The sequence below is a fragment of the Haliaeetus albicilla genome, chromosome 11, assembly GCF_947461875.1.
Source record: "Haliaeetus albicilla chromosome 11, bHalAlb1.1, whole genome shotgun sequence".
NCBI lineage: Eukaryota > Metazoa > Chordata > Aves > Accipitriformes > Accipitridae > Haliaeetus > Haliaeetus albicilla.
This window is the reverse complement of record NC_091493.1, coordinates 13,633,905-13,648,879: the sequence shown is the minus strand read 5'-3', so window position 1 is coordinate 13,648,879 and position 14,975 is coordinate 13,633,905. Positions and strand designations below refer to the sequence as shown.

General features: G+C 38.2%; 1 protein-coding gene across 1 annotated transcript in view; it reads right to left on the bottom strand.

Annotated features, from left to right (window-relative positions):
• The window catches only part of ZCCHC24 (zinc finger CCHC-type containing 24), a 114,465-nt gene that overhangs the window by 84,020 nt on the left and 15,470 nt on the right, over positions 1 to 14,975 (bottom strand). The window contains exon 2 of the mRNA XM_069796189.1: positions 12,335 to 12,535. Within this exon, the coding sequence (XP_069652290.1) occupies positions 12,335 to 12,535 (201 nt within the window). The remainder of the gene's footprint in view (positions 1 to 12,334; positions 12,536 to 14,975) is intronic.

The window sequence follows — 14,975 nt, the reverse complement described above, 5'->3', positions numbered from 1 at the left end:
AACCAACCATAAAAGTACAGTTAAGACTTGCTGCTCAGGAGACTGCTGTAAATGATACCAGCAAGAGAGACAATTTTTTAAAGTTTAACAAGAGTGTTAGCAGTAGCCTAAATTATTATTAGCAGTAGCCTAAATAGTTATTAATCACCATAGCTTTAATTACTGAACAACAGAAACAGCAATACAAGCAGTAACTGTCTGTCAGTCCTATATGTGGTGTTATGCTAATAACCTCTGGATGACTGTTAGATCTCATCTTCTTTGCTAAGGCTGATGGTTGCAGGCATACATACAACACCCATCTTTACAGCCCACCTTATCCTTCCTCTCTCTTGCCAGTGCACAAGGACCTCTGGCTCTCAGACCACAAGTGCCATGCTATCTAGTCAGAGATCCTTGTCTTCTAAGGGCACTAAGCAGAGATGAACAGACTCAAAGTATCATTTGTGACTGAGTCACACAGAGGAAGAGGGATTGACAAGAAGCTTTTGGTCATGTTTTAGAAGATCAGATGGGTCTAGGATAAGGAATCAAACAAAATTACAAACCGGTGAAAAGCTGAGAGGGCAGAGTGATTACAGATACTAGAGAAAAGCAGAATGTGGAAGTCAGGCCTTCACACTCCCCTGCAAGTCACCTCAAGAGCTTCATACATCATTGAAACAGGCCTCTGTCCCCTCTTCAGAGCTTCAGCCTACACGTTTGATGTCCACATTACATCATGTAAGATACAACTGTGTAATATACTTAGATTAGCAGAAAACTGATAGAAACTTTCGGTCACTAATGCAAAAATGACTAGCACACTCTAAAACTGGAGTATGGTTAGTTTTGTATGTGTAACAGCATTCTGTTATTTCAGGAGATATAGATATCACCTATCCTGAGAAAGTTATATGCCTGTCACAGGTGAAATGCAGGTGGATATGTATTTCACCTGTCACAGCCATGTAACAATCTTAGGATAGGAATGAACCCCTAAATTTATATAAGTAACCATTTTCAAGGAAAGCTGAAAATTCCTGGGCTTGATTCTCCACTTTCTCATGTTTTGCATAAATACTTTGAGAAGTAGCAAGCACAGCACAAAGGCAGCGCAACCATTTTGGTGGTGGTTTGCCCTCATGTAAAGTGTACAGAGAATCTGGCCTGGGGACAGCTGACGTTACAGGAGGAATTTTTCATGATTCTTGCTAAAAATGATGAAGACAGCAGTGCAGTTTTGTCATTTAGCTCTAATCTATTAAACCTTCTTAACCAGAATTTACAGAAATATGCTTTAAGTATCAGAGCTCCAAGATGCATTAAGAAATAAAAAATGCAGGTCTGGAATGACTAATATTAAGTTTTGGTTTTTAAAACTACTTAAACTGAAGCCATCTTCCTACTTTAATGATAACTCTCCTTTGATCTTCTAGTAAAGCTCTTTTTGTTTGCCATTTCTTTGAAAGGAGCCTTTCTCTCCCCCCCTTTTTGCTCTTCTAATTTCCTCAACTGTGTAATCAGGTGTTTAGGAGTGACTGCTATATAAAACCATCTCAGATGTTATCTCTGCTCTTGTGAAGCCTTCTGAGGGTCTCCTTTCCTCACCCATGTAAGACCCACGGGGTAGTGTTTGGGAGGGCTAAGTGTGCACTTGGCCTGGGTGTTCTTGGCTGCCAGGTGGTGTGGGTAGGCTGGCTCAGGTGAAAGTATTGATTGTCTGGGCTGTTGCACAGTTTTATCTATAGTTGCACACCTGCAACGTGGGTTAAAATTAGAAATGGACTTGAAACCAGTATTTTGTATATGAAACCCCTGAACATGAGAAATGTTCAGTGTTACTCTGAATGCATGTCCAAAATTACAGCTTGGGACTACGTCTAAGTCGAGTTGAAATGTGCTCACTCTTTGCAGAATGAAAAAGGAATTGTTTACCGGGCTTAGTAATACAAAAGGTCTTAAAAGAGGTGCTGCTGTACTCCTACCCATGTTTCTGCACAGTCAGGGAATGAGTTGGAAACACAGTAGCAAGTATCTTGTGGAAAAACAGACACAAATCTGAGGATGAGCTAGGCATCAAGATTCTGTCATTTCAAAAATGTCTGCTGTTGCTGCTAAAATCCCCAAATGTTTCAACTTAAGTGCCTGTCTATGGGTTTTATTGCCTTAGCTAATAATTTGACACAACCAGGCTCTGAAATGAAATTCTTATTCTTTGTTTTCTCTAATTACTACACCAACGTTTTAGCTTTTCTGCCCCATGAAGGAAATGCGGAAGAATTTTTCTCTTAAAAAACAAGCTCCTACAAACCTTGGAAATGCCTCCCTAAATAAGTCTTCTATCAGTAACGTGACAGGTCATTTCTAGTGTAAAATACAAAATGTTAAGGAACGAAGTTTACAGTAGGCTTACACCGAGCTTGATGTCCACGAGGCTGACATCCATGCATCAGTATAGCACAAAGACTTGTGTTCCTGATCCATGCAGTGCTGCCTTCTCTCCTGCTTCTGATCTAACTTGCTCAGCCAGTCTGAAGGATATATAAAATCCCACAAGGCATAGATGGGCATCAGTTACCTGAGAAACTCTGTTCACATCTCATAGTAGACCTTTTTATAGCTATAGCATGTTGAAATATATAAGGCTTCTTTTACATTTATTGACATAAGCCAGATACAGAAGAATAACACCAATACTTGTGCTATTCTGGGGAAATGGAAGAGGAATCAATTTCCACTTAGTATCTTAATTTCTTGAGGGAAGTGACACAACAGGAGGGAAAGGCAGGACTGAGAGGTACATCTTGACAGCAGGAAAATGAGAGGGGCCCCCTGGGTTGGATTTGTGTCCTTACAATTTACAGACTATCCTGGGACAATCAGAAAAGCAAGAAGCTGAGCTGCCACTGCTAGCTGTTGCCAGCAGAAACTGCTGCTCTGCCTTTAGCAATTTGCTCTTGTTCTTCGCTGCTTTTGCTATGTGTTTGCCAGCTTCTTCCTCTGTACAGTAAGTTAAAAGGAAAAGGGAGGGAGAGACAAGGCAGTTCACTTCTCTGACAGTCACTTTCTCTTCAACAGCCAGAGCATGCCCTGTTTATCTGACACCATCCCAGCCCCTGCTCAGACCTTGTAGGCCTTCTTTAATTGGGCATGGGGATTATCAGAAAATGCATTTTCATTTCTGAGAAATAGGGAAACGAGGTTCTCTTAAAACTGGGTAGGAGAGTTGAAATATTGATACATTTGGCAGATGTGAAAATTTTCAGAATTTCAAACCAGAAATACCAAGATATAAATGTTCATTTGGGTAAATGAAGCTTATGAAACATCGCAAAACAAACTCTTGCAAAACAAATTAAAACCATTGCAAAGTGGTTTCTTCCACTTCAGATGTCCACTTCAACCTCTTTTGCTTTTTCAGCTGAACACCTTGTTGAAACAGACATTTTCATAGAGAAAAACTCCTTTTGAAAACAAGTTATTTGATTGACTTTCTAGACATAGATTAAATGAAGCTACAATTTTACAGGAAGTGTTTGTGCATGGACATTTTGACAGGTGTTACTGCCGAGGTTTAGGGTCTTCTGTTTTCTCTATTTGTGTAATAATAGAGAATTATTGTTGTAATAAATGCCTGTTTGCTTCAACTTTCATGTTTCAGCAGTATTGTATTTTGCAAGAGTGTTTTATTTAAAAGCACAGTGAGGAAGGATTGTGGTAGACGTTAGAGCTGGGAGATACAGACATCTTGAAAAACAATCAGTGATCTCTTATTGCAGAGCATGAAAATGTAGTTAATTATCATAGAATCACAGTATCATTAAATTTGGAATGGAGGTTGGGAGGTCACCAAGTCCAACCTCCTCCTCAAAGCAGGACCAACTCTGAGTCCAGGTCAGGTTTACTAGGGCTTTGTCCAGTCAAATCTTGAATGCTTCCAAGCATGGATGGCAATTCCACAACCTACATTTCACACTAAACCAAAATACTTTTACAAAGTGAGAAAACATGACTTACTTAATCTTCCATTACTCCTTTCTTATCAGTGCAAATGAAGAATTGATAAACTAGTGTGGTTTTGACCTGGTAGTTCTCTCTACCTTATCTATAAATTGGCTTGTGGAGGGCTGGAAACCAGAATTTACTTTCCCTCTCAGGAGGAATGCTTGCAGTATTCATTTCCAAGCTAAGCACTTAATTACAGTTTATCAGGAGTTTTACTGCAAACTAAGCAAATACCAAATTGTTAGTAAACAGAGTTCAGATTTAGACCAATGCAATAGCTATGTTCAGTCTACTTCAAAGGAGTTTGTAAAAGTCTCGCAGTGGCTTGCACAGGGTTTGGATCTGGTCTGTTGTGCATGATTTTTAAATATAAATTATGTACATTTAAGATAATGAGTTGTATTATTAGTACGCAGACATACAATAGTAGAAACATAAGGCTGGGAGATGCTTTGGGATGTTCTCTCACTTGTCCTGGACAGGATCACCCACAAAAATCCTGATATATGTTTATCTATACTGTTCTGAAAGTCTTCCAATGATCAGGAGCCTTCCCAGGCACCCTATTTCAATGTCTCACAGTTACAAAGAGCAGCCTAGTTGAAGTTTGGTACTCTGGACTCTTTAGCTGTGGATCTGGAAAACAAACTGTGCCCTTCATGCAAAGTTTTCTACATATTTGCAAATTATTAAGGAGTCTTTTTGTGGGAGCAAACAACACTGGTTCTTCAGTCTTTCAACAGAAGTCATATTTCAGAGATACTAAATCAATTTTTCTCCTCTCCAGTCTTCCCTGAATTACTGTGCTCAACCTGGACCCAGATGAGGCTTTACCAGTGCTGAAACCTTATTCAGTTTAAATGCCAGATTATCCATAAGGGCTTACATTTAAACAGTACTCTTTTCCTGATATCCACCTTGTTGCCAGTGAGCAACCAGCTTGAAATTATCTAAATAGTAAATATGCAAGTCAGATTCAAAAGTAAATAAAAAGAAGTTGGAAAACCTCAATGAAATGAAATCAAATTCTGTCACACAGTCCATTGGTAACCATCACGCAGGACATGAGATTCCACTCCAGGGTCACTGCAAAGACCAAGCAAGCATGCCCTCTGAGAGTATTTGCCTTTATCACATCTGTTTACATTGCATTTCCCACAGAAAAAAAAAAGTTTGAACTTGTATCAGTAATAAAGACTGAACCACAGTAATAATGACTTAGTGATGGTGCTGAAGGAGGAGTTTGGTTTTGGCTGGTCTTCCAGACTTTTGGGAATGTAATACTGAGCGGTGTGCTAGACAGGAAAGGGGCACAGACACAGTTCACTAGATATTTCTGTTTTCTTTTTCACTATCTAACTGCTCTTATTCTGGTATGTTAGGATTCAGTATCTTCTTTCCAAGCAACCAGTTTATCAAACAACTGGACATAAATGCCACATATTATAGCCACAGTTTTAAAACTAGTACTTTGGGAGCATGCTCTCAAAGCAGGGCTGTTTGGATTCCCTCTACTTATATAGAGCTGCCTCTCTGATAAATAGTTTAAATCCATGATATGCACAGCTAATTCAGAATTTCCAGAACAGAGCACAATGGGTATTTTCTGATGTTTCAGACTCTTAAACAGCTTACATTTCCAGAGGTAAAATGGATAAGACAAAATTACAGCCCATCATACCTTCGTTACAAGATTTCTGCAAGTGTTCATAATAAAAGTAGAAATTATGTGAGAAAATATATCCAGCTAATCTCAGAAACTCTGAGAAAACTTGGCAGGGCTAAGTTCAAGCATGTGAGGGAAAAAAAAACCACAAACAAGCCAAAAACCTGCAATAAATTCTGTAGTATATTTGATATCAAAGTCCAAATCATCTAAAATAATTTTATGCAGGTTCTGAGTGGAAAAATATGAATAAATGAAAGTAGTATGTTGTGTATAAACAAGACTTTTGAGACCCTCAAATTGTTCCAGTACGTCATAACGTGGAAATTTAGTATGTGCATAGGTATTTACAGAATGAACACCTAAGAATTACAATTTCTTATAGAGATATATTTAGGTGAAGAATGCACTATACAAAAAGGGTTAATGTATCAAAATGTATTTCAAAGCCAGAGAACCAAGGGACTGGATATATACAGATTTGTTTCCTAGAGTGCCACATGCAGTTTGAAAACATATAGCAGAGTTTAACAGCTTTTTCCTCTTTGTAATACAGGCATACAGCTTCTCTCTCAGTATGGGTCTTAGTAAAATCAGTGCTACTGCACCAGAGATGAGTTTAGCTGTTGTTTTCTTTTATTATGTCTCCCATATTTTCATCTTTAACTGTGTAAGAGGAATACTAATTTTGGTGATTCAAATACTGCTTTACTCATATCAGGGATTCCACTGTCAGGTCAGTAGTAACTCTCTAAGCCAACAGAATTAAAGCATGAACAAGAGAGACCTGTACAGCACCAGACCAAATGCCAGCAAGTACACTCTAATCAAAAACTATGGTGGAACCTGCAAAGTTGAGCCATACAGGGTTTCAGATTCCCGAGAGACCGCTCATCCTATAACTGAATAGCAATACTGATATTTCACTCAGTTCAATGGAGAAAAGATGTGTTTATTTGGAAGCCATCACCCGATACCCAAAAGACTACTGTAAAATGTAGCAACAGTCAAAAATTATTATTTTCAAAGCAAATTCTAAATTTTTTCAAAGTGTATGATCTCCTTTAATTCCAGAGCTCTCTGAAACATCATCTTCCACTTAAAACGAAAAATAAACTTCAAGAGGTTTATGTTTGTTTTCTGTTTGTTTTGCTTTTTTCAAATATTAACATCTCTAAGCTAAAAACCAGAAAGGTAAAATCTGTCTTTGTAAAGATGGCAGCTTGTTCCTCACTGCCATCTTAGCCAGCCTTTGGTACCTGGAGAAAGCACAGCTGTGGACTCCTTGAATATTGCAGACATTTGAGATTCTTGCACAACCATAAGGCACAAGACAAATCAGATTAATGTTTCAGGCATGAAAGTTGCTGCAGTCTTGCAGCCAAATAGCTGCCTGCTGAGCCAACTCTACTGCCAAAGATCCACTGTATCTGACCACAGGGAGGGACAGCTTCAGGGCAGCATGATCTGGCAGACCAAGCTACGGACTAAGAAGAAAGGACTAAACTCAGCTTGACACTGATTTCTTCCACATCCTGCATGAAACCACAAAAGCAAATCTATGCAAACTCAAGCAGCCACAGTAATTACCTACTACTCCCATTGCCTTGAATATGTGTTCTCAAGGTACTTTAGTTTTACAGGATCTGCTTCAAAGATCACTGTTGGCAATAGAAAGACTCCCACTGTTGGCCTCATTAATATGGATCATGCCATACATCATTTCATTCACAGATTTAAAAATGCAGTGCAAAATGAGGCTAATATTGTTTACCATTACATTAATGTCTGTGGTAATATGTCTGTACTTCTGTGAGCACGCACATGCATTTTCCTCTATGAGTATAGTGTAAAATTGGAAAACACACTGTGTAACAGTTCTGTATCTCCCAGGGACTGGACTAAATAGTTGCAGTGCACCAGGGATTTGAATGCAGAATGGAGATATTTGCCTGTTTGGTTTTTTTTTTCCACCAAGTCTCCATGATGTGAGACTTCCTTGCCTGTGTAGAAATTTACAGGAATTGTCAGGAAGATTTTTTCAGAGAGTCTGGTACTGGCACAGCGATCAGAGCAGTCTCCTTGTTCAGCATTCAGAAAAACATGGCTGGAGCCATGTATTTTTCGAGTGACTAGGCCTGCACATATTTTCACAAAAGGATTTGACAGTACTTGAATAAAGTTAGGACAGAGAAACCAGTGGATGGAACTGGTGCTTGGCAGAAACACAAGGTAGGTCAGTTTGGAAACTTTGAATACAGAGATGCTTTGCTGGAGCTCTGAGCTTGGACCTCTACAAGTACAAACTTTGTTGCTGCCTTTGCTGTTAATCCGTTACTGCCCAAATTAACAAGAGGAATGACATATGCAATAAATGAGATCTAGGATCTGTGTCCACATATTTCCTTTCCAAAGAAGATTTTGAACCACGGCAAAGGTTCAATCACTCAGCAACTTCTTAGAACCTGAACTAGGTGTTTTATTCACAAATGTCCATATATAGTGTATCTAACACCATACCCCATTACCCTGTTCTTTCTGCATATTAAACCTGTATGATAGGTCTGAGTTTAGGGTGACGACATCATGGAAGGGTGGTAATGTCAGTAACATCCCTATACTGTAAAGGAACAAGATTCATTTTGTATAGGCCATGCATAGTACAAACGAACCCACTTTTTATATTTTGTAGGATTTAAAAATATAAACTACAGCCATAACGGGTGAAAAGAGACAATGTAACTTTTTGAAAAAGGTGTTCTATGAGTTTCTATATCTGCTAGATAAATAAATGTCATAAAGAATCATATATCTTAACTATTACTGGCCCAGAACTCATCATTTGTCCTGGCAAGGGGAAGAAAACCTATGGTTATCATGCATATGCAAGATGTACGTTAGCACAGTACCTTTGAGTATACAAATAAGTAAACAAGGTTTTGATAAGTCTATATACGTATATCTTTATATATCACAAAACTAACCACTAGTAAACCAGAGAAGTACTCTCATTCCTCACCTTCCTTGCTATTTAAAGAGAAATATTTTGTATATTTGATGGCACTGTCAATGACATTTTAAGAGCATCACTACGTTAAATTTAAGAGCACTGCTTTTAACCTTTATTCTCTAGACATTTTTCAGTTCATTCAAGTCAATGGGAGTTCTGTATGTGAAAGAATATCAGAGAGGTATGAGTAAGATGTTATCTCCTAAGCCACTGAAACTCAAAAACTAGTTCAGAGAAAATGTAGATATGCTATAAAGATGACACTAAAGATTAAAAGTGCTGTGTTTTTTATAGACATAATAATTGCAACAAACCGTTTTTGCAAATGTAGGCAAATTGGAAATGATGAATTGCAGCCATAACATTGCTCTCATTTCTGGTAGTTTCTAAAACAGAAAACACACTTTCTGTCACTACAGATCACACAAACTACGTGCTAAAATAATAGAAGTTTGCTAAATCCCATTTCAATTCCCCACAAGATAATTTTGGACAGGATATTGGACAACTGCAGATACCTGAGGTACTCAAATACTAAAGCTAGCCTTTTTTGTTTATAATTATTTAACTTCCTAGAATATAATCATCACTTAAGATATAAATCTGAACCGATACATGTATTTTCATCAGTATGGTATACTATCAACTTTTACAGCAACAGAAAAAGAACACACGTCTTTACAGTGTTTATAACAAGCAGAATTAAGGGAGGATATAAAGCCTCAGAGTTGTTACACGATTTCTTTGTTATGCAGGAAAAACTCCATTAAAAAAACGATTTCAAAATCTGTTTCTTATTAGGCAGTCACATGAAAAGAAAATAAAAATACCGTATGATTTACTGATATGCATTTTGTCCAAATCAGATTAGTTTATCTCTTTTCTCTATCCAAATTTAAGTACTTTAAAAATGCATAGCTACAGCCCTTTTTTGGTAGGATTTGCAAAACAACTTTCATTTTTGACAGCACTAGCAAAACTAAGCATCAAAATCTAAGCTATTAAGTAATGCATATAATGTTCAAATTAAGAAATCAGTTATTGTCAAAAGCAGCGGTAACAAATGGGGTCTTTCAGACAAAGGCCTGATCCTGCCGTTGGTGGTCCCTTTTCATGCATAATGTTTTCAACGTTTTGAACATAACTTAAGCACACAGGGTCATCCCCCGTAGATCTGTCCTCAAATTTAGATAACATAAGGGAAGTGCTTAAGTTTCTGTGAACACTTAAGTCTGCTCTTTTTCAAGAAAGCACTTACATACTGACTAGACCATAAAACACTTGCTTGTGTTAGAAATCTCCAATAAAGCAGAACTAATTTCATATCATCTGTTCCTTAAGAAACATAAACGTTGATCTAAGGAAAAAGATACATGCATACACAGTAAAAGGCACTGATGAGATCCGTTCTGGGATGCCATACATACATGTAGTCACACAAGTACAAGGGGATGAAAAGCACAAGAGGACAGCCATGAGAAGGATTGGGGAATAGAGAGTCCATCTACTTTTTGTGAGGAGACTGAGAAAACCTGGCTCGGTTAGTCCTACAGAATGAATGCTGAGAGAGGATATGATTGCAGTCTATTAATACATCCCGAGATAAACACCAGGGAGGGAGAAGAGCTATTTCAGTGGAGGACAATGCTGGCAGGAGAACAAATGACTATAAAGTGGCCATGAGTTACACTTATTCTGGAAATTGGAAGATTTCTAATTAGGAGAGGACTAAGGTTCCGGAGCAGCTTCCCACATCAGCAGTAGCGAGGGCAAAATACTGAAATACTTCCCAACTAAAACTTGATCAGTTTACAAAAGGGGCTGTATGATATGGCTGCCTGTAACTGTAGAAGACTGCATGAGTGAACAAGCAGACGCCTCCTGATACTGTGTTCCTTCACTCACTACCTCATAGGCCAGCCACAGAGTATGCGCTGCAGGAAGTCTTTTCATTTCCTGGTTCACAGAGAAACTGAAGACATTACCAGTGAAATCTTAAAAAAAAACTACACAGGATGTGCACTTCAAGTGAATTAATCTTCCTAAAGGACTCCTAATTTGTTTGCATCTCCTGGATTTATATGGGTATGTCTTCAATTTGCATTAACTGTTTATTAATCCCTAGTGCCTCAAACTGTAAAAATACCTATGAAATAAACAATGCATTACTGCTCCAATACTGATACATTCACTTGGGACCATCTGTGTGAGCTGCAGCTTGCACATACTGATCATCAAGACACCTGTTGCATTCATTTGGTTTCTTACACAGCGTGGCACAGACATGTACCTACCCCAGTGCAGCACTCTTTTACTCTGCCGCGTATTTAGTAGTTGTAGTTTTAATTCCCTTGTTAAGTAATGTATGGTATTACACAGTCCTATCTCTACGTTTTGCTGTAACATGCTAAACTGAGTACATTAAACACAGAAGTATACAAACCAGAGTATTTTTGATCTCCTAGCAAAGAAAATTTCAGGTTTTTTCCTAAAGAAAACTGTCACTCAATGTATATTGAAATAATATGAAGTAAAAATATTTTCAAGTGCCACATCAAGACTGCAGATGTACTTTAATTCCACAGCTTTCATTAGAATTAAAGAAAGATATATATCTAAAGTCCGTGAAGAAAACAGTTCAGTCTACACATAACAGCAGAAGGAATACACTCAATTAAAGCTCATCTAACTTAGACTGGATTTCATGCTGACCTTGCTCAGCTGGCAGATGCTTTTTCACCTGTGTTTTGGCTTATATATGTCTGACATCCTCAAACGCAAATTAACTGCAGTTAATTTTATGCAGATTAATTCTCCTGAAAGTCACACATTAAGAGGGTAGGAGGTTAAAGCTGTAGTGAAGTGGATGCTGGTAATGTCCACATCTGTATTTCCAGAGTATTGGCAGCACTTCAATTTCTTTGGGACTCTACACAGAATATTGTTAGAGTTGTGAAAGTTTAAGCCAGCAACACGACTGCATCCAGCTGAAACTTGAGAGGATGGAGAAACCTTGCACACTGTGGCTTGGAGCCTCAGAAAAAAAATTTGCAGATTGGCGAGTGGTTTTAGCGCACACTGGTTTATACCTCTTTTCTAAGGAAATAAATATTGCCAGCTTTGCCACTACAAAAAAGTTCTAGGAGTCCAAGACCATCACATCTTGCCAAGTACAGCAAACTTCTTCCATGAGATGAAAGACATTTTGCACCAGAAATACTTGGAGCTTGTGTTACTGCAACACTGATTCAAAGTTCTCATCCAGTGTAACAATTTATTCTCCTTTAGCATATGTAACTTGTTATATTTTTATTAAGTGCCATTACTAAACTGACTATACAGCGCTCTGGTTGAAAACATATTTTACACACTCTCTGTGATAGAAAATTACATAGTAGCCATTTTTAAAGTTTCCAAAATCTACTTATTCATGTGCCTAGATTAATATCTTTTGTAATGCTTATTAGGCAAATGAAATAGCATATTTTTTTCCATCAACATTGTGATAAAGAATAGATTAAAAGAACACATGGCTGGCTTGGCACTTTCTCAAGATATTTCTTCAGTGCTACTCACTCTAAAGAATTATTTCGGTCAAATTCGGTGTTACTAAGTCAAGGAATGGTTAGAATTTGCATGAAGATTTTTCCAGAACATTGTATATTCCTTACCTGTGGGCAGTCTTTGATGTAGTGTCCCTTGTTAAAGCACAGGTGGCACAGGTAGTTAGGAGGTGGCCTCTTGCTGGGTTTTCTGGCTTCTGAAGAAAGGGATAGGTCAGAGAAATGCTCAGTGAGGGAGCTTAACCCATCCACAATGTTATTAAGAGAGCCATAAGGCGATGCACTCTTGTATAGACTGCTGTTCAGAGCCTGCAAAAGAAAAGAAAAAAGTCACATGAAACATAGTACTCTATTAAGTATTGTTCTGAGACTAATCTGAGTAGGGGAAGCATAACAATAGCAGAAAAAATGTGATTTTAAATTTTTTAAATTTTATTTCATTAAGAACATGGCTGCATATTTGAGGAGAGTAATATACAGGCCATTAATAAAGAGGTTTCATGAAGGCTGTGCAATGGAGCTGGCCACCGCACTGCTGAGGAAACTATTGAGCTTGCCATGGTTCACTTAGTTCCAACTTCTCCACTAAGCAATGATTGCTTTCTTGTGTTTGATCATACCACATTCATGGTATGGTTAGAATATGCAGGCAAAAAGCTGAAAGAACAACCCACAAAAGGGAATGGTTTTGTGTCCAGAACTACCTACATAAACAATACTGAAGTCAGGGAAAGGAAAAGAACACCAAAAAAAAAAAAAAGTAAAGTAATTTTTAATTTCCAATCTAGTTAATGAGACAGTCAACACAGAGTCATGTGTTCAAACAATAACAAGAAACATTCAGATCTACATCTGTCTTGGATTTTCTAAGGGAAAACTTGCTGTGATTTAAACATTTCCTGATAAACAGTAAATACCTAGTTTTTGTACTTCACCTCAATACAATCTTCACTCTCTCAATCCGCAAATCAAAATCAGGAGGTCCTAATTTGCCATTCAGTAGTTTAGAACAGCAGGAAACTCATAATCACCTAAATAGCTAATCTCTGTAATGGAGATCACAAGGATTCATTCACTTTAATATGTTAAGGCTCAAAAGAAACTCCATCGTAGGAGTTTAAAAAGTAAATAACAACTTAAAAAAAAAGTAACATAATAATGAATCACTGTAGAAACAGGACCAACTATTGACAGTCCTCTCCACCCTGAATTGATGGGGGACATTTCACAGGGTGTTTCTATGTTAGGTCTGATACACCTCACAGTAATGCTATGCTCATGTAATTCTCCTGGCATCAGAGAATTACTGCTGGCTTATGGGAAAGTGACGTAAGAAGAGGTCCAATCTGTGTCTCTGTGGAGACCTTGTTTTTCAGTTGCTATTAAATCCAAGTATTTCAATGGAGTCTTTATGTATGTCATATATGTTTTCATATGTTTATATATGTTATATACATAGTGAAGACATGCATTGAAATTGATTTAGAGAGTTTGTGAAATAAATCTGAAATGGAATTACACTTATCTTGGAGATCTCAAACATTCAGGATGCACTTATCTTGGAGATCTCAAACATTCAGGATGTCTGCACAGTTAAGTTCATTTTCTGGGTGACAGTCACATACTGAAAGAATCATACTGAAGCTTTAGGGACAATTACCTGGATGAGTCCCAACTACCACTGAATCCCATCCCACAGCAGATGGTGTATACCGTAAATAAAAATTCAGCCTAAGTGGCAGACCACCGCCATACAGATAATCCACTTCACCCACGCTCACTATAGTCAAATACAATGTGCTGAGCTCCACTGACCCCTCTTACAAAGCTGAAGCTGGTGCATGGCAGCAGGATCAATGCAAAGGGCCACAGAGTAGAGTCTGATCTCATGGGGGACTTCACACCTGTCCTGGCACTGAAACACCCATCATTTCACCTGCAGCACGGCATAGTTCTATGCTGGTGCAAGATGTTCTGGCTGCTGAGAGGAGAATCATTTGTTTCAGGGGTTAAATCCATACATTTTGAAAGAAAAAGCTATTTCAAAAGCTAATGAAAAGGTTTTAGCTGCTTTAGCCATCAAGCAACCAAAGATACCTCCAACAGTCACTGGAATTTATTTTCTAGGATTTATTGGACACTATTGGAATGAGAAATTCTTGGCAACAAATTGTTAAAAGGAAGGGGAAGTGCTACGGATGCCAAAATAGTATTAATTAAGGGTCTTCAAGAAGTTCTTGTCTCCCGAGGAGCCACTTTCTCTTACATACACTTGGAATAACACAAAATCTTTCTTTTTAAGAGCCCCTCTTGCCAAGAGATTCTTAAAGCACTTCACATGCATTACACCCATCAGTAACTTTGCAAATTCCCTATTATCTGACTTTTATAGAAGGGTGGGTGTATGGACACACAAAACGTGTGAAATCCCAAATTCTTTACCCATTGCAGAAATCTGGAATGTCCCCTGGTGATGTAGAATGTATAACTCCTGCCCGTCAGGAGGCTGCTATTTCTGCCCCCAGGGCCAACCCAGTGACAAAACAAAACAAAACATATCTGCTGCCTTCAGTGGGCTTTGAATTGGACATATGGCTCACAATGGCGATTACGTATCCTTTACACTGGGCTATTACTCCCATTATAAGGGAGCAATCTGGCACCACGACTGGTTATTATGTAATTCACTCCTCCATCAACCCTTCTTGGCACATTTTAGGTCAATACATAAACGTAAGGGTTGCAATGA